Here is a 19367-nt window from a genome sequence, read left to right on the forward strand (position 1 = left end):
TAGCGTGGAAAATCTGTTGGTCTGACACTACTAAGGTCCCAACATTACCAGATTATCGGAGTTTTACTGTAATGAGAACCAGTTGCCTGGATGACAGTTTCCTGTGGATCTTTGACATTACAATTAATTTTAATGGATCATTCCTAACTGTACACCTGATTAAAACATGTCAAACGGTTGGCTATATTCGAGCTCAGCGGTAAGAAACTGAGTGTCATCTATTTTCACAAAGTTGATGCCCATCTTGTGTTATCAATTTTAGCATTCAGGGTAAGCATTGGAATGACCAGGGTAGATACTAATTTAAGCCCCCTCTAGCAAAAAACAAACTGCTGGAGGAACTCAGTGGGTCAAGCAGCATCTGTGGAGGTAAAGGGATGGTCAATGTTATGAGTTGAGATCCTGCATCAGGACTGAGAGTGAAGAGGCAAGAGGGAGGGGTGAGACAAAGGACGATAGAACTTCAAACAGTACAGCACAGGATCAGGCCCTATGGGCCACATTGTCTGCACTGAACACGATGCCAAATTAAACTAAAATTTCTTCAGTCTGTACATGATCCATATCCCTCCATTTCTTGCATATTCATGTGCCTATCTAAAAGCCTCTGAAACACCACTGTTGCGTCTGCTTCCACCACTACCCCAGCAGCCTATTCCTGACACCTACCACTCTGTTTTCAAAAAAAAATAAAAACTTGCCCTCTACATCTTCTTTAAACTTTGCCCCTCTTGCCTTAAATGCATGTTGTCTAGTATTTGAGATTTCTACCTTTGGAAAAAGATTATGACTGTCTACCCTCTCTGTGCCTCAAAATTTTATAAACTTCCCCTTAGCCTCCACCACTCCAGAGAAAACAAGCCGAGCTTGTCTGACTTCTCCTTATAGTTCATATCTTCTAATCCAAGCAGCATCCTAGTATTCCTCTTCTGCACCCTTTCCAAAGCCTCCACATCCTTCTTGTATGGAGTGACCAGAATTGTACACAGTACTCCAAGTGAGTCTTGCAAAGTTTTATATAGCTGCAACATGATTTGCTTACTCTTGTACTCAATGCCCTGATGATTGAAGGCAAGCACGCCATATGCCTTCTTTACCACCCCATCTACTTGCCTGACCACTTTCAGTAAGCTATGGACTTGGACCCCAAGATGATCCATCAATGATGTTAAGGGTCCTGCCATTGACTGTATACTTTCTGCTTTCATTTGACTTCCTAAAGTGCAACACCTCACACTTGCCCGGATTAAACGCCATCTGCCACTTCTCTGCCCATATCTATGACTGATCTATAACCTGCTGTATTCTTTGATAGTCCTTCACACTGTCCACAACTCCACCAATCTTGGCGTCATCCGCAGACTTGCTAATCCACCCATTTTCATCCAAATCATTGAGATATATCACAAATAACAGAGGTCCCAGCACTGATCCTTGCAGAACACCATCGGTAACGGATCTCCAGCCAGAATAACAACCTTCCACCCCTACTCAGTCTTCTATGGGCAAGCCAGTTCCGAATCCAAAGTTGCAATTCTTCAGAAAAGGTTCTTTTGGAATCTTAAAGATGGAGGGCTCTGGACACAGGCTTTGGATTTTAAAGGTAGTTTAATCACAAAGGCAAACGTGGGGACAGAATGAATGGGAACAGAAGCACATTCACACACACACAGGAGACCACGAACATGAGGGGGAAATCGCAATGAGGATGAGATACATACACATGTACACACAATAAACAAGGTACAGCTCATCAATTGATAAATACTTCAATGCCTGAATACCCTGACCTAGGCAAGCATTGGCTCCAACACTGCCTGGAATCTGACTAAGATGCTCCCAAACCATATGGTGGTGCACACACTTACCAGTGGTCTCTGCAGCGTGGTTTCACTACTCCTAGGGCAGTCGAAAGAGAGAAGGCCAGGGTAGTGCAACACTCTTTTATAGTGCTGGGTGGAGCCTGGCCAGGTGATTTAGACAGGCCAATGGTCAGGCAGGTTCAGGAACAAAGGTGCTCTCCAGGGCCAATCCCTATGCCCACACCTGATGGGTGGGGTGGAGCCACAGCTTGATTGACAGTGGTGTCACTTCCACTCCAAGGAGCAATGCTGTCCTCCGACCAGAGGGGTCAGTGTTGTTACTGTCATGTGACAGCCATGTGCTCTCCTACTACACCTACCAAGAGGGACCTTATCAAATGCCTTACTAAAGTCCATGTAGATAATGTCCACTGCCTTGCCCTCATCAAACACCTTTGTCACCTCCTCAAAAAAGCTCAATCAAGTTTGTAAGGCATGACCTGCACAAAGCCATGCTGACTGTCCCTAAGCAGGCCATGCCTATCCAAATGTGCATAAATCTTATTCCTCAATATCCTCTCCAATAGCCTCCCTACCACTGACGTGAGGCTCACTGGCACATAATTACCTGGATTATTCCTATTTCCCTTCTTGAACAAAGGAACAACATTTGCTACTCTTCAGTCCTCCGGGACCGCACCTGTTGCTAGTGAGGACACAAAGATCCTTGTCAAAGCCCAGCAATCTCCTCACTTGCTTCTTTCAATATTCTGGGATATATGCCATCAGGCCCTGGGGACACATCCACCTTAGTGCTTTTCAGAAGACCCAACACCACCTCCTTAATCTCAAAATGTCCCAGCACATTAGCATGCCCCACTCTGTTTTCACTATTCTCTAATTCCTTCTCCTCAGTAAATACTGACACAAAGTACTCATTTAGTACCTCAGCCACTTGGTCAGACTCTAAGCACAATTTCCCTCCTTTATCATTGAGTGGACCTACCCTCTCCTTAGTTATCCTCTTTTTCTTAATATTAAGTTCTCAATCACCTTCATTACCTCCTCAAAGAAACTCAAGCAATTTTATAAGACATGATATGCCCTGCACAAAGCTATGCTGACTATCCCTATTCAGGCCATGTTTTTCCAAATGCATGTAAATTCTATATCGAAAAATTCACTCCAATATCTTCCTTACCACTGATGTGGGGCTCACCAGCCTATAATTTCCTGGATTATCACTATTTTGCTTCTTGGACAAAGGAACAATATTGGCTATTCTCCAGTCCTCTGAGACCTTGTCTATGCTAGTGAGGATGCAAAGATTTCCATCAAGGCCCCACCAATCTTCTTTCTTGCCTCTTTCAGTAACCTGCGATATATCCCATCAGGCCCTGGGGACTTATCCACCTTGAAGATCTTCAAGAGACCCAGCAGCACCACATTCTTGGTATCAAAATGCCCTCGCACATTAGCATGCTCCACACTGCCCTCACTATCCTCCATCCCTTCTCTTTGGTGAATACCGATGCAAAATATTCACTTTGCCCAGATTCTCTGACTCTATAAATTCCCCCCATTATCCTTGAGCAGTCCTACCCTTTCCCTAGTTATCCTCTTGTTTTTAATGCATATAAAATGCCTTTGGATTCTCTTTAATCCTACTTGCCAAGGTCATTTTATGACCACTTTCGGTCTTCCTAATCCCTTGCTTGAGCTCTTTCCTGCTGTCTTTATATTCCTCAAGGGCCTGACTGATTTTAGCTTCCTAAACCATACATATGCTTTTCTTTTTGACTAAATTCATAACCTCTCTCATCATCCAAAGTTCCCTTACCTTGCCATCCTTGTCCTTCCTCCTTACTGGAACATGCCTGTACTGAACTCTGATTAGCTGGTCTTTAAACAATTCCCACATGTCAGATGTGGACTTGCCTGATAACAGCTGCTCCCAATGAACTTCCCCTAGCTCCAGCCTAATAATGTCATAATCTGCCCTCCACCAATTTAATACTTTCCTGCAAGGTCCAGACTTGTCCTTATTCATAACCATCTTAAAACTGAAGGAGTTATGATCACTGTTCCCAAAATGCTCTCCCACTAAAAGGCTAGCCACCTGTCCAGACTCATTTCCCAAAACAAGGTCCAGTATGGCCCTTCATCTGGTGGGACTATCTACATACTGTTTCAAGAAACCCTCTTGTGTGCACTGAAGAAATTCTACCCTATCTAAGCTTACTGCACTAAGGAAGTCCCAGTCAATACTGGGGAAGTTGAAGTCACCCACTATGACAACCCTGTTGCTTTTACATCTTTCTGTAGTCTGTCTACGTATCTGCTCCTCCATCTCCTGGTAGCCATTGGGAAGCCTGTAGCATAACCCCAACAAATGATTGCACCTTCCTTATTTTTGAGCTCTACCAATGTTGCCTCAGTGGATGAGCCCTCCAGTGTGTCCTCTCTGAGTGCAGGTCTGACATTCTCCCTGATAAGTAATGCAACTCCTCCACCTCTTTTACCTCCCTTTCTATCTCTTCTAAAGCATCGAAACCCAGGAACATTGAGCTAACTGGAAATCTGTAGCCAGTGGTGTACCACCAGGATTGGTGCTGGGACCATTGTTGTTTGTGATGTATATAAATGATTTAATATATATTTAAATGATATACAAATGATGTATATAAATGATTTAGTTGAGAATGTAGGTAATAAGATCAGTAAGTTTGTGGATGACGTGAAAGTTGGTGGAGTCATAGTTAGCGAGGAAGGTTGTCTAAGGAGATAGTGGAACATGGATCAGCTGAAAAGTCGGGCAGAGTGGTGGCAGATGGCATTTAATCCAGAAGGTGTGAGGTGCTGAGGTATTGAGTGCATGAGTCATGTTGCAGCTGTACAAAATATTGGTTAGACCACTCTTGTACAGTTCTAGTTGCCACAATACAGGAAAGAGATGCTAGCAATAGAGAGAGTGCAGAAGAGATTTACCAGGATGTTGTCTGGAATGGAGTGCTGTAGTTATAAGGAGAGATTGTATAGGCTGGGTTTATTCTCACTGGAACATAGGAGACTGAGGTGTGACTTTATAGAACTTTATGAAATTATGAGGGGCATACACGGGATAGCTAGAATCTTTTTCCCAGGGCAGGGGAAGTCTAGAACTAGAGGGCACAGGTTTAAGATGAGAGGTGTCACGAACCAGCAGCAAAAGAAACACACTGAGCATGATTCAGTGTTAAAAACTATTTTATTAATCACTACTTATGATAATACGTAAAATAAAAGTAAAAATGTTAGTATGTTAGAATTCAAAAATGTTAAACCTCGAACGTTAACCCCAAAACTAAACTCTTCGTGTGTGTGTGTGACAAAGTCCAAAACTCCCAGTTCCTGAATGGTTCTTAAAGTTCAGTTCCGCAAGCCATAAGGTGAAACATGAGCAAGGGCTTCTTCAACAACCACCGTTGTCTGAAGATAAGATGTAGATGTAGAAAAACATAGAGAGAGTACATACGAAATCCAAATGTTCCACGATGGAACCCAAACGACACTTCAGTGTTTACTCGGTAGTGACTTCCTCACCCCGAAAAGCATCCGAACCGTGGTCGTCCACACACAAATACCTGTTTCCTTCTACAGGTCAGCAACAAAGTGAACTCCACCGGATTACTTCCAACTTCCATACATGGATTTCAGTGGCAAACACAGTTATTGTTTCTCATCCATCGATAGAGAAAACAAGCAGGCTGGTGTCTCTCTCCCTTCTCTCTCTCTCTTCTTCTTCTTCTTCTTACTTCTTCAACAACGTCATTACGTCCTTTATCTTCTATTGACGTAAGCACGCCCCACACACACATACACACACACTCTCTATCTTAAAGGGACTTTCACTGAGTCCGTAACAGAGGGGAGAAGTTTAAAGGAGGCCTGAGGGATAATTTTTATTTTACAAAGAGGTTGGTGAATATCTGGAACAAGCTGCCAGATGAGGTGGTACAGGCAGATACAATTACAATGTTTATAAGGCATTTGAACAGGGACTTGGATAGGAAGAGAGTTGAGGGATATAGGCCTCTTGGGATTACTGTAGATAGACATCACAATCAGCATGGATGAGGTGGGGTGAAAGGGCCTGTTTCTGTGCTGTATGATTCTGTGAGCTGATTAATACCTCCTTGTCTTTTCTTTTTCCCTTCCATCAGTTAGCTGAAGAGCTGGTTTCAAAGTGGCTTTCATATCCTGAATCCCAGCATGTCCCTCTGTGCCAGCACCTGTTGGGCTTTGCCATGAAGTCCGTCACACAGACAGCAATGGGCAGTCGCTTCGAAAGTGATCAAGAAGTAATTCGCTTTCGGAAGGACCATGATTTGGTGAGTGTATTCAGGTGGAATACAGAGCAATATTGTGCAGCGAGTGATAGTGTTTCCAACTTCGCTTTTGATCATTCCATCCAATTGAATGAAATGTATTGTCTCAAAAAAAACAACAGAATGGGACTACACTGGCAGAAGAAGCTCTTCCCTCAGTGCTATTGACCTGACCCAAATAAACAAAGGATATTGAAACTGAGCTCGATTGTATGTACCATGGAATGCTGTCAGATCAGTTTTATTTTTCAACAATGGCCCTCCTACTGCAGCTGGAACGAACTACATGTTTAGTTAGGTCAAAAGTATCAGTGAGATTACTTCAGTGATCTGGGAAAAAAGAAGCAAAACTTCTGCTTCGAAGGACCTGTGGCAAAAGTTTGCAATTATTAGCATGCTGCAGGAGTGCCAGGTGAGTACCAGCACACTGTGGAAGTTGAGATGCGCTCCTTTACCAGATTTTTTTTTGTTTTGTTCATGATGTCGATTCTGCTGATCAGGTTGACATTTACCTTCCATTTGCAATTGCCACTGAACTGATGAGACAATTAATAGTCACATTGGTGGGTCTGGATTTGTATGGCAGGTTTCCTTCGCTGAAAGACATTAGTGAACCAGATGCGATTTTACAACCATCTGGTGGACTCTTGTCACAATTACCAATGATGGCTTTTATTGCTTCCTGATTTATTTATTTCCCTGAATTTCAAGTCTCCGCAATGGATTTTGAACATGTCTCTCTGCGTCAGTGATTAAAGCCCCTGGATACTAATTTGTCAAATTAATCACGTTGTTACCCCACGTATGAAATGGGTGACTCTACTCCTGGTCCTCTTGGATGTGTGAGTACTTGGGAAGGTGTGCCAGCTACCTGGAATTCTGGGAGTGTCAGTGTGCCGCAAATTCAGGTTTTCTAGGACACATTGTATTCTAGGATGTTTGCTCCAACATCTCCTATTCTGAAGTGTATGACTTTAATCCTTATTTTCTGGGATGTGCACGAACATCACATGTATTCTGGGATGCCTGCAAACAGCCCTGGTGTTTGGAAAAGATTCCTGTAATCCTGGTATTTGGGGACGCAAACCACAAATTCCAGGGATGTCTGCCAGCAACCCCAGCCTTCCAAGAGGCATACTACTGTTCCTTCCTTTTGCTTTCAGATTTGGTCTGAGATTGGGAAAGGATTTTTGGATGGATCTCTTGATAAAAGCTCCCCCAGGAAGGAACATTATGAAGCAGGTAATTTCAGATTGTGGTTGTGATTTCTAATGAAATTTTGCACAAGTCGTGACTGTAACCTAATCCAGAGATCTCAGTTACTGCTTTGACTCTGGACTTGTGATGAATGTGTTAGTCTCACCAGCTATCATTAAATTTTGTTAAGCATCTGGGATCAAGAGAGTAAGTGGGTAAGCTTTCTGGGATTCCCATTCTGACTGCTACCTAGTGATGTACATGGGCATCACTGCTTGAGGATGAAGGGCTCACTGTGCTCTGCACCGTTGTGCACTCTCAGGATGGATGTAGCAAGGGTTTGTTATCGTACAAGGGGAATTCTGTACAGGAAGGAGGAAAAAATAATGTTTTCTCGGACGCTTGAGGGGAGACGTGAAGGAAGTTTATAAAAATGATGAGAGTCATAGATATGGTACACAGCCAGAATCTTTTTCCCAGGGTAGAAATGTCAAATACTAGAGGGCATAGCTTAAAGGTGAGAGGGGGAAAGTTTAAAGGGGATGTGTGGGATGTTTTTTACACAGGAAGTGGTAGGTGCCTGGAACACACTGCTGGGGTGGTAGGGCAAGCAGATACAATTGTGGCATTCAAGAGGCTTTTCAACAGGCACAGAGTATGCAGGAATGGAGGAATTTGGATCATCTGTAGACAGAAAGGATTGGTTGAATTTGGCATCATGCCTAGCACAGACGTGGGCCGAAGGGCCTGTTCCTGTGCTGTACTGTTCTATGACACTGTCATTGTTGGGGGCAGGTTGGCTGTGATATATTGTGAAATTACATTGAAGGGTGTGACAGTGGACAGCCAGTGACCAGCAATATTCCCTCCCTTGAACGACTTGAGAATGGCTAACACCTGCAGATCTTCCTCAGCCATCTTCAGGACAGCAAAGAATTGGCACAGCTATGAACCTTACAGTTCAAGTCTAGGATTTGATTGAAAGTTCCCTTGGTGTGACAGGTCATTTTGAAATTCAGTGAGGTGGGAACAGCGAATGAGTGTAAAGTAGTCAACAGTAGTAGCACAATAATAAAAAAAAAGTCTAGGTGGTCAAAAACTCCGTCTATCCAGTCCTATCCACAGTATTACTTCACTTCTGGTAACTCTGAATCCTTTGTATTTATTAGAATCTGAATCCAATATGTTGAGAAAAGATGGTCTGATTCCTTGAAGTCTATTAATGTGCTTTGCTCCATTACCCACGCTGGAACACTGTTACTTGGTATTTATTGTATTGTGTTTAATCTGCAAGTATGCCCTTTTGTGCTTAAATTCTGTACACAACAGAAAATCCTTAGTGGGATTCAATTTGTTTAAACTGTGCATCACTTTAAACATGTCTGCCGTGTCCTCCCTCATTCCTTTGGCAAGGGGAAGGGAGCCCAGGATAGTTGATCTGTTGGTGCTTTTCTTTGTGCCCTACATATAGGCCAGCATTCTATGAGCCCTGGTGAATATTTTCTGTACCCATCCCATGACATTTTAATGCCACTGTTCCCAGCTCTTCACCATTTAGAAAAATTTGAGAGCAAAACTGAAGGCTAAGCATTTGGCAAAACTAAAACTAGTTTCTGTTTTTCCACAATTGCTCAGTTTTAATTCCTCACTGTAATTTACTGCCTCCTTTACACTGCTTACAGTGCCACCAATCTTTGTGTAGGCAGCAAAGTTGAATGTATGATTTTCTATCCCATCATCTAAATTACATTCAGAATTAAAACAGTAAATAATTGAAGGACTAACACAGCGGATGCCACAAGTCACAAATAGCTGTTTCTCTCTGGTATATTTGTGCCCCACCCTCTTTCGCTTGCTCTCTGTCTGTCTCTCTCTCCCTGTTCCCTTCTCTCTTTCCATGTTCATGCCCCTGCCTGCTCTTTAGGTTACCAGTGGTCTTAGATTTAAAATCAATGTCAAAAGAGCCATATAGATGAGAGGGGTTTTAACACAGTGAGTTGTTTGAAGCTAGCATGCTGAACTGCATGAGCATCACTTGTGAAGGAACCCTATGATAATTTGAATGGCAGTAGTTCAGATCTGTCAGCATGTCTTGTCATCTCTATGGGAATAAAGTATATAGCAGAAGAAGTATCGTGCAAGGAGAATCAATATCTGATTCAGATTTCAGGGCTGGTGACTTCCTGTAATTCTTTTTAGCATTTAGACTTTAGAATTCTATTGATTGCGCCATTAGTTACTAGTGTCAGGCAGGAAATGAAATTGAGGAGATTGGCACTGAGAATTTTTCTTATTGATTTTGAACCAACCTCTGTTGCATGGCAAAAGGCATGAAGAGGTTGTGTCGGTCACATTTGAAGAATTATTTCCTTTTTAAATCTGAAGATTTCACTTCTTTCCTACTGGTTGCTGATGCTCATTCTTCTGTTGTTAGGGGATTGTTCTCTTGTGAGCAGAAAGTTGCAGCAGGATATCAGGCTGGAAGTAGAAAGTTGTACTCAGCAGAGCCATGTACTCTCAACAGGAGTTGCTGGTAGTACTCATGAGATTTCATCCTGCTTGTGAATTTGGGCCAGTTGATCTGCTCTTCCGTCTTATTACAGCATATTATAAGGATAAGCGCAAGTAGGAGCTTGAGTACTAACCCCAGTGCTCATCCATAACATCACAATGTGCAATTGTTCCATCACATTAAGGATGAGTGAACCCGACCCCCTCTAAGAACCAGCATGTTCAAAGTCAGGCAAGTGATTCTGCCTGTGTTTTTTAAACCTGGTGAGTGATAGAAACCAGGTAACTATAAACCCAATCACCTTAACATCTAGATGAAAAACACGATGATGCTGGAGGAACTCAGCAGGCCGGGCAGCATCCGTGGAGAAAAGCAGGCAGTCAACGTTTCAGGACTGAAGATAAGAAAAGGGGAAGCCCAATATATAGGAGGGAAAAGCAGAGCAGTGATAGGTGGACAAAAGAAGGGAGGCGGGGTGGGCACAGGGTGCTGATAGGTAGATGCAGGTGAGAGAAAGTGATGGGCAGGTGCTGGGGACGAGGAGAGAGCAGATTCACCGGGGGATGGGTAAAAGGTAAGAAGCTAGAAGCTAAAAAGGAGACTAGGAAAGGGAAGAAGAGAAGAAACATGGTAGGGGGGAGAGGGGGCCTTAACATCTACTAGTGAGAAATAACCAAACAAACTCAAGAGTCTTAAGATTCTGTCTGTCTCTCTGTCTGTCTCAGCCCCTCATAAGACTCTATTGCTAAAGTTAAACCTTGTGGAAATGTAAGCAGTTCCTTCATTTTTTTTTGCAAGAATCTCTGTTGGGATTGCAACTATCTATTTTATTTAAAATCACAAATCCAGGTTTACTGAGAGCAGAAAGAGAGGAAGCACTGTGGGCAGTGTATTTGGAAGCATTAAATTATGAAGAAATATTAATAAATTAAATCATTAGGAAACTGCAGCAAATGATTTGCATTGTAGGCAAATGTGAGGTTGTCACATTTGGACAGGTGAAGAATAGAACAGTGTTTTCTAAATGTGAAAAACTGGAAACCGTGAAGGTCCAAAGATCTTTAGGAATACAGGTGTATGGTGTGGAAAATAATCCTGAAGTCTAATGGAATGCAGGCCTTTAAGCTTAAAGGGCAAATTCGGAGGATTAATGCTATTGCTATGTAAAGCTCTGGTTAGACTACACTGGGCAGTTCTGGGTGTCAGACCTATGAAAGGATATATTTTCACATTGAAGGGAATGCAGCCATTACTAGAAAGATGGCTGTATGGAGTTTGGCCACAATCAGCCATAATCTTACTGAATGGCAGAACAAACTCAAGGGCTAACAGACCTACTCAATCTGTTTCATTGAGTGTAATTGATTATTGGAGTACCCTATTATTTTCAAATACTTACTAGCTACAAACTCTTGTTATCTTACTAGCTCTTGGGGAAATGGAAGCTACACTGAAGAAGGTGGCAAAGGAGAGGAAGGGGGAAAGTGCAAGCCGCCAAGTGTTCGTGGACTCCTTGCTGCAGGGTGACCTGAGTGAGAAACAGGTACAGGTGGCATGGCAGGCTAGGGGCGAGTGCCTGTCATGGGGGCGGGTTGTGGGACAGATGACTGTCTGGGGGTGGGGGGGTGGACTGTGGGCAGATGCGGGACAGGCTGTGGGAAGATCCTTCTGCCGTCGCTGGGCAGGTTATGACTGTGTGAGCAGCAGGATTGGGCAACTACGTGATGGAACTATTTCCATTAGCCCTTCATCCCAAACCTCTGCACTCTTCCAATTCTGGCTGCCTGTGTATCTCTTTAAGCTTTATAATTCCCTCCTTGGACCACTCCATTGCAATGTTTCGTGAAGCTGAACTCTTTGACCAGACTTTTGCAAATTTGTTTTTTTTTTTGGAGCACGATACCAGATTTTGTTAATCACTCTGGGAAAGTGCTATGGACATTTAACCACGTTAGAGGTGGTGGATATGTTAAACAGTGCACAGGGGAGACACAGATTGGCTTCCCGTCACCCTGCAGGAGAATCACAGCACAGACTCTCAACCTTCCAAAGGGTGAGGGGGGGAATCACAGGGACAAACCTTGCCCGATCACTGTGTGAAGCTACTTCAGATATGGACCCCTGCCCCCATCACTGGATGGGAGGATCAGCTTTACAATTCCACGTCCCATTGTTTTGTGCATACACCCTGGACACGGACTTTTTGTCTTACCACTTTGGGTTGGCGGTGGGGAGAGTGTTGGAAATAATCTCTGCATGCATCTTGTCACAGGACAAGTTGATAGATATGGACCACTGCTGTCATTATTGGTCACAGGCTCTCGGCCTGTCATCTTCAGTACCAGATCAATTTACTTGTTCACAACATGAAGTCACGTGGAAGCAGTCGCCATGCAAATTTGTTCAGGCTGACACCAGTTTCCCGTTCTACATGGCCATCCTTCCTGATGAGCCAATGCTCTGTTGACTGAATGAAACACTGGCAGTGTTAATCCTTCAGTTCTGTGTACAAGTGTTATGGTGAAAGCTTTGCTTGTTTCCCTAGGTGCTGGAGGACTGTATGATCTTCTCACTGGCCGGATCTGTGATTACGGCAAATTGTAAGTACCACCTCATTGAAACAGAATAGCAGTGGAAGGCACGCACCTGATCATGAGTTTAATTCTGCAAAACAAAAATCACAACTTGTGTCTGTTTAAACTTTTAAGGTAGTAAATTGTTCCAAAGTTTATCACTGTATAATGTCACAATATTTATGTATGGAAGCGTATTTATATTTTGCCCTTCCAAGTCAGTGAGTGAAAACCTTTCCCTTAAGTGAGGCAAGTGCTTCAAACTAGTCTCTCCAAGTCGTCCTGCTTTGCTAATGATTAAGCATTGCCCCTCATGGATTCTTGTCCTTATTATTTATCTTCAAAAATTATACAATAGAATTTTAGAAAATTAATTAAATTGAATAATCCCAACCAGTTCAAGATAACAACCTCTGGCATATAGACCTGCCCCCTCAGCCCTATGCATTTCTTGTATCCTCTCTGCCCTGTGCTCCATGGAAGTTCTCTCCCACCTCCTTGTTATCTCTCTCAGCCCTACACAATGTGGATATCCACTGTTTGAAATTATCAGATTTTACCCTGATTTCTCTTCCACAGTGTGTATTTGGGCCACGTACTTTTTGGCCACCTCCAAATCAGTGCAGGAGAAGCTATATCAAGAAGTAAACCAGGTTCTGGGTAAGAACCCACTAAGTTTCAACAAGCTGCAGGAACTAAGGTACGTGTCAATTTTTGCTTTCAGTTCTCTTTTCAGGTGATGTATCCCCAGTGAAAAGGCAAATGTAAGTAGTTTCTGATTGTAGCAAGCTTATTGGCTGAGATTTTGTTGGAAAAGGCCAACAGTTCTGCATGGAGCTGCCTGTATTTCTCAGCACAAGTGCCAGTAAAGTTTCAGGAGTCCCACATGAAGTCCCAAGTGCATTGGCCAAGCTCCATTTCTTGGTTGCATTTCACCATTAGACTCATTGCGATGTACAGCAACAGAAGAGAAGCTCACCCAACGTTTATGCTGGACCATCTGCTCTCTAACTCTGGTCCAGGGTGGACCTGGCAGGGATCTAGGAGCCTACTCAGTGGAATAATGACTACATGGAGAATAGGGAAAAATATGTTTTCTTTATAGTTCTAAATATTTTGTGGTCCTAAATTAATTTTAGTTTTTAATCATTTTTATTTACTTCTGTTTAAATAGTCCTACCTTAAGTAATCATTATCTCCTGGCCTGGATCTATTGGAGTCAGGCTATTTTACAGGATCAGGCACAGAAGCCCTGAATGATTTCCATTATCACTAACCCCAGTAGCCAATGGACATTGACAAGGGGTAAAAGTCCTGGTCAATTTTCTTTTTAACACAGGGCATTGGATGTTGACAAATCTGGAAAACCCAGGTTATTTTTCCACCTCCTTTCCCTGCCCAAAGACCAAGGGTTCATAACTGGAATAATCCTGTTCACTAATGGTTCATATCGTCATATGGTTCATATGTAGTCTCCTTATTGTCAGACAGTTTTACTGTTTTTTTTAATGTTTCTTTTAATAGTAATTTATGCATTACAGTTCACCAGTTAGTAGGATCAGGCAAACAGCAATCCCGTTACAAAGCTCTTGGGGTTTCCTCAGGATATCTGCTTTCGCGAAATGATGTCATGTTTGCCTCTAAGTTAAAAGATTGTGAGTGCAAGTGCCTTATGGGATCTTGGAGCCATAATCCAGGCCGACTCTCCAGGCAGCACTGTGGCAGTGCTCAACTATCAGAGGTACTGCCTTCAGATGTTCTCTCAGTTGGGTATAAAGGATCCCATGGCACTATTTTGAAGAAGAGTAGAAGGCAAGGTCAATGTTTGTACCTCAACCGATGCAGAGATGAAATGGCCATTATATTACATTGTTATTTGTACTGGTTGAAACTCTCTCGTCCGGCACCCTTGTGACCTGACTGGTGCCTGACCACAGAAAATGCCCCTGATTATCTCCCTCTGAGCAAGAACTATTCTTTCAAACTGTTCTTAACAGAACCATTACGTGACCAGGGGAGTGTCTGAGAACCATGTAACTTGAAGTTTCTAAGTCAGAAATGCTTTTGGCTGAGATTGCAGAAATTGCACTGGTAGGTTAATTAGCTACAGATTAGCACAGATTTGAGGTAATTTTACGTTTTAGACCTTAGTTAGAATTAATTGATTGGTACAGATCGGTACTACAGATTAAAAGCATGTGAGAGTTTCAACCTGTCGTAGATTTCTGTGTATAAGAAAGGCAAGTGTGTGACCAGTGTAGTCCTCTGGCACAGGTACTGCCAGCAGATTCTAAATGAGACGGTCCGAACAGCAAAGCTGACTCCAGTTGCGGCACGTCTTCAGGAGATGGAAGGCAGCATCAATCAACACCTCATCCCAAAAGAGGTAAGGCAGGAGTGACAGGACTGCAGCAATTCTGCTTGATCTCTCACCTTCTATTTGCTGACCACACGTTGAAGGTGCCACCTCTCCTTTGGAATGCACTTCCACCCTTACCCATGTGGTTTCAATATGTGAATGGGGCAGAGTGGGGAGGGAGATACCAAACCTGGTTAAGTGCTTTACAAAGGGTGTTGCAGATACTTAACCTCATGCGAACCACTACCCAATCACTCACCCCAACCCCATTTGTGTCATTCACATTCCTATGCCCTTCTCTTCCTCAGACTCTTGTTATTTACGCTCTGGGAGTAGTGCTTCAGGATGACGCTTCGTGGCAGTTACCTTACAGGTATCTTCGTACTCATGTTTGATCGTGCCCGCTTTCTGTTTTGTGAATTTTTGTCCTGAATAAAATGACACTTATCAGCATCGGGGAATAAATATTTTTTTAGTCGGTAACTATCAAAGCCAGGTCAGTAACAGTTAAGCTCGGACAGAGTGTAATGCTTCCTCTGCACTGACCCATCAGTCTGATGGCAGGAACAGGGTGGGTTACATGCAGTGCAGAGCTCTTCACCATCCCATCAAACACTCTCTGCAAAGTGCAGCATAGTGTTGGGTACAGTAGAACTCTCCATTTGCAATGTCCCCTAAGATCTAACACAACATGAGGTAGATATAACACAACAAAATACTCTCTTTTTTAGTAAAAATGGGAGCATAAGTTGTTTAACAAGTTGGAAGTAGGTTTGAAGGTAAGAGACAGAGAATAGGATTAATGCGTAGGTCCTTGAGTTGGCAAGATATAACAATTAGTTTATGTCAGAGATCTGTTCCAGGGCCTCAACTTATCGGTATTTATTGTTGAAATAGTGTTGTGCTGAACAACAGCGGCTTCTATTTGTGCATTTTCAACAGAACAAATACATTCCAACACTTCAAGAGCATTATTGGCCAAAATAATTAATGAGGAGTTGCATAAAGAGATATTAGGGCAGATTGCCAAATGTTTGATCATTTTCAAAGAGTGACTTGAAGGAAGGAGAGGCAGACAGGGAATTTGAATATTACCTTGGCACCGGACAACATGGCCCCAGTATGGATTTGGAAGAATACCAATATCTCATAGAGTTGGTGGAAATTACAGAGATGGAAACAGGCAAGGTAACAGACTTTTGAAAACTGGGGTGTGAACTTTAAGATCAAGGTGTTGCTGTAATGTATCCCAGTGAAAATGTCCGCAAGACTATATGTTTGTCTTTGAAAATCTTCACGTCTAGTCTTTAAATAACCCCAGAATTGTGCTGCACTAGACCAGCAAACTTCTGTGAGTTAATCAGATAGAGAATCTTTTCTAATTAAGACTCTCATCCCATTGTTCTACAGGTTTGATCCTGAAAGGTTCAATGATGAAGCAGCCAGGAAACAGTTTACATTATTGGGATTTTCCGGAAGTCAGGAATGCCCAGAGCTCAGGTAAACCAGTAAGAGACTTTGTACAAGACAGGCTCAAGTTGTAATCTTTACCCTTCTCCAATACCCTGTGATTGGATCAGAGTAGATGAGTTTAGTTTGGCCAAGCTCCTAATGGAGAAGTTGGGCTCAATTCTCCCAAGGATTTGTTTGCTTTTGAGACCACATTGTTCTTACAACTTATTGTAACAAATATCTCTCATTATATATGCATCCAAAAAGAGCACCTGTATTTAAGCATTTTCAGATTGCCCCAAAGTATTTTACAACCATTGCGTTTCTTTTAGATGTGTAATCACTGTTGTAGTGCAGGAAAAATGCCAACCAATTTATGCACAGCAGGCTCTCCCAAACAGTGATGACCAGTTCATCTGTTTTTAATTAATATATTGTTAATTGAGGGCTAAATATGGGCCACGACACTGAGGAAATCTCTCTCTTCAAAATAGTGCCAGCAGATCTTCCATATCTACCCTGAAAGTACAGTGGTTCCAAATGTTTAAAGATGCCTCATGCCCTTGGGAGTTTGTGAATTTAAACTGTAAAGTAATTGCTGCCAAAATTCAGCCAGAGAGCAATTTGAGCTTCCCAGTTGTTCCCTTAAGGACGTGTTACATCTGGCCTCCCTGTGAAGCACCTTCCCTTGAGAGATGAACTGGAAGGTGAAGCAATGTCCATAGAACCTGTGCCCTGGTAGAGAGTGTCATTGGTTGGCTTCTATTTTTTCTGCTCCTCTCTGGAGCTCTGTAACACATCCTTTAAACCCCTAATACTGTTTCCCAAATAAATATATTGAAGGGAGTATTGAATACATTATTGCTGCAAATTAGTTGAGTCACTTCATAATGAACAAATGACCACATGTGGCAGAAAGGAAAAAAAAGCTGGATAAACATATAAAGGAGAAAGAAATAAAAAATATGGTTAAATGGAGCGGGAGAAGCCTCCTGGAGTATAAGCATGGGCTTGTATCAGATGTGCCAAATGGCCTTTGACCGGCTGTAAACCTGATACCATCACTGCGGCACTCAGTCCCCAGTTTAGATGCTGTCTTACTGCAGCACAGCTTGGGTTATGATATCGTCACAACTTTGCCTCCTTTAGTCTGCTTCTCATGCAATTCTTAAAGGTGCTGTTCCTTCCCAGTTGCCGAAGACATGATTCAAATTAAAATCAGGGGATTTGAGAGGGATTGTAGTCAGAAATATAAGTAGCAATTGAACCCTGTGGCTCTGTAAGGTTGCTGTAACCACTTGCACCATCGCTGATCTTGGTCACACTGAATTTTTTGTCTTCCTTCCTGGTAGGTTCGCTTACACTGTGGCTACAATAATATTGAGTACACTGATCAGGAAGCTGAGCCTGCACCCCGTGGAAGGCCAGGTGGTGGAGATGAAATATGACCTTGTAACTACCCCAAAAGAGGAGGCTTGGATCACTGTTAGCAAGAGAAGCTAGGCCTGCCCCAAACAAGCCTGCCTGAGGAGAGCGAGTGCTGATGAAGAGGGCATTTTGTTGGTAGGATGTGGCTATAGCTATTAAGATTCACACCAGGAACAGTACCCATGTACAACAGAACTCCACAGCTCCCAAGCCCTGGCCCCTCTACAAAAACCTGAAGCTAACCATAAAGAAATAGTGTCTCATCACCAGAAAGATTCATGCAGTGAAACCTCTTTTAAGAGATGAGCCGTCTCTTTGTATCACAGTTGTTTGGAGTTTTTTCTAATTTTTTTTTTACTGGGATACTCACAACTTTCATAAGTGTAATATACACAATGAGCTGGGAAACAATTACCTGTTTTGTGGAGCAAGAGTGGAGAAGAAGTGATGATAAATAACTTAAGATCATGGTGAACACAATAGCATCAAACAATGTTGGGTTGCATTAAGGTGCACAACCACTTTCGTGGTAAAGGCTTTGGTGGGTCTTATGGTGAGATCAAGCCTGTCTTCAGAATATGCCTTACCTTTTGTTTCCAGTGATAAAGCTAGTTTAGGAAGAAGCATTGGGCTCACCTCGTGGTCCGTGCTGAGCTAGTTGATCTTTGCCAGTGTTATGGTGCCACACTTAGCCTCAATGTACCTCCTCCCACTTCCAGCTTAGTTAATGGAATAACTGGTCAGGGATCCCATTCCAAATTCCTGGCCAGGAACCCTGCTGGTGGAGTGTGGCTGTACAAAATCAGCTGAAGCCCCAATCGGAATATCTTCCTGACACTTGGCATCCACAGGAAGTCTACGCTTGCAGCATCCTGCAAGTCATCACTGTCCGAAGAGGATCTCTCCTTCAAAATGCTATTGGACATAGCATCGTTATTTGGTATAGTTATCATGAGACCAGTACATATCAAGAGCACTCTGTACAAATTTCCATAATCATTTATCAATAAACTTATAGCAAATATGTTTCTGTCACTTCTGTCATGAGATCGGAACTCTTCATTAACAATACATGTCTGCAAAGTGCTTAAGCCTTTTTACCTTCACTGCTAAGTCAGTTGTGGCAATCCAACAAGCTGAGACGTATGTAGACATGGCACTTGATGACAGCTAAGAGCATGTCCAGTCTCAGAAATTACTGAGTTGGTGTTGGGGGTGGTTCAATTTTGGAGGTTAGTGAGCCCTGAAAGTGTGCAGTGCTGGAGCTCAGTTGGCCTCTGAGTGGGAGGGAGGAGCTGGTTGACCTCGGGGTTCAGGAGCAGAGAACAGACTCGCAGGATAGGGTAACTTGAAGGTGAAAAAGAACTGCAGATGCTGGAAATCTAAAAATAAAAACAGAAAATGCTGGAAATACTCAGCAGGTCAGGCCTCAATTTTTCACGGTGCTCAACAAAAGTATATTTCCAGTTAAAAGCAAGCACAATAAGGGTGGGGAGAGCCAGCCTTGGATAACTAAGGAAATAAAAGAAGGCATCAAGCTAAAAGCTCATGCATACAAGGTTGCCGAGAGTAGTGGGAAACTACAAGAATGGGAAAACTTTAAAAAGCAACAAAGAACCACTAAGCAAGCGATAAGGAAAGATAGATTATGAAAGTAAAGTAGCACAAAATATAAAA

At 42.8% G+C, this 19367-nt stretch overlaps 1 protein-coding gene across 1 annotated transcript in view; it reads left to right on the plus strand.

Annotated features, from left to right (window-relative positions):
• The window catches only part of LOC127570995 (cytochrome P450 20A1), a 32339-nt gene extending 13625 nt beyond the window's left edge, over positions 1–18714 (plus strand). The window contains exons 5-13 of the mRNA XM_052016970.1: positions 6005–6172; positions 7333–7411; positions 11306–11421; positions 12424–12478; positions 13031–13151; positions 14726–14837; positions 15119–15183; positions 16221–16310; positions 17615–18714. Of these exons, the coding sequence (XP_051872930.1) occupies positions 6005–6172; positions 7333–7411; positions 11306–11421; positions 12424–12478; positions 13031–13151; positions 14726–14837; positions 15119–15183; positions 16221–16310; positions 17615–17765 (957 nt within the window). The 3' untranslated portion in view covers positions 17766–18714. The remainder of the gene's footprint in view (positions 1–6004; positions 6173–7332; positions 7412–11305; positions 11422–12423; positions 12479–13030; positions 13152–14725; positions 14838–15118; positions 15184–16220; positions 16311–17614) is intronic.
• Positions 18715–19367: the final 653 nt, after the last annotated feature.

Source organism: Pristis pectinata, chromosome 1 (genome assembly GCF_009764475.1).
Source record: "Pristis pectinata isolate sPriPec2 chromosome 1, sPriPec2.1.pri, whole genome shotgun sequence".
Lineage (NCBI taxonomy): Eukaryota > Metazoa > Chordata > Chondrichthyes > Rhinopristiformes > Pristidae > Pristis > Pristis pectinata.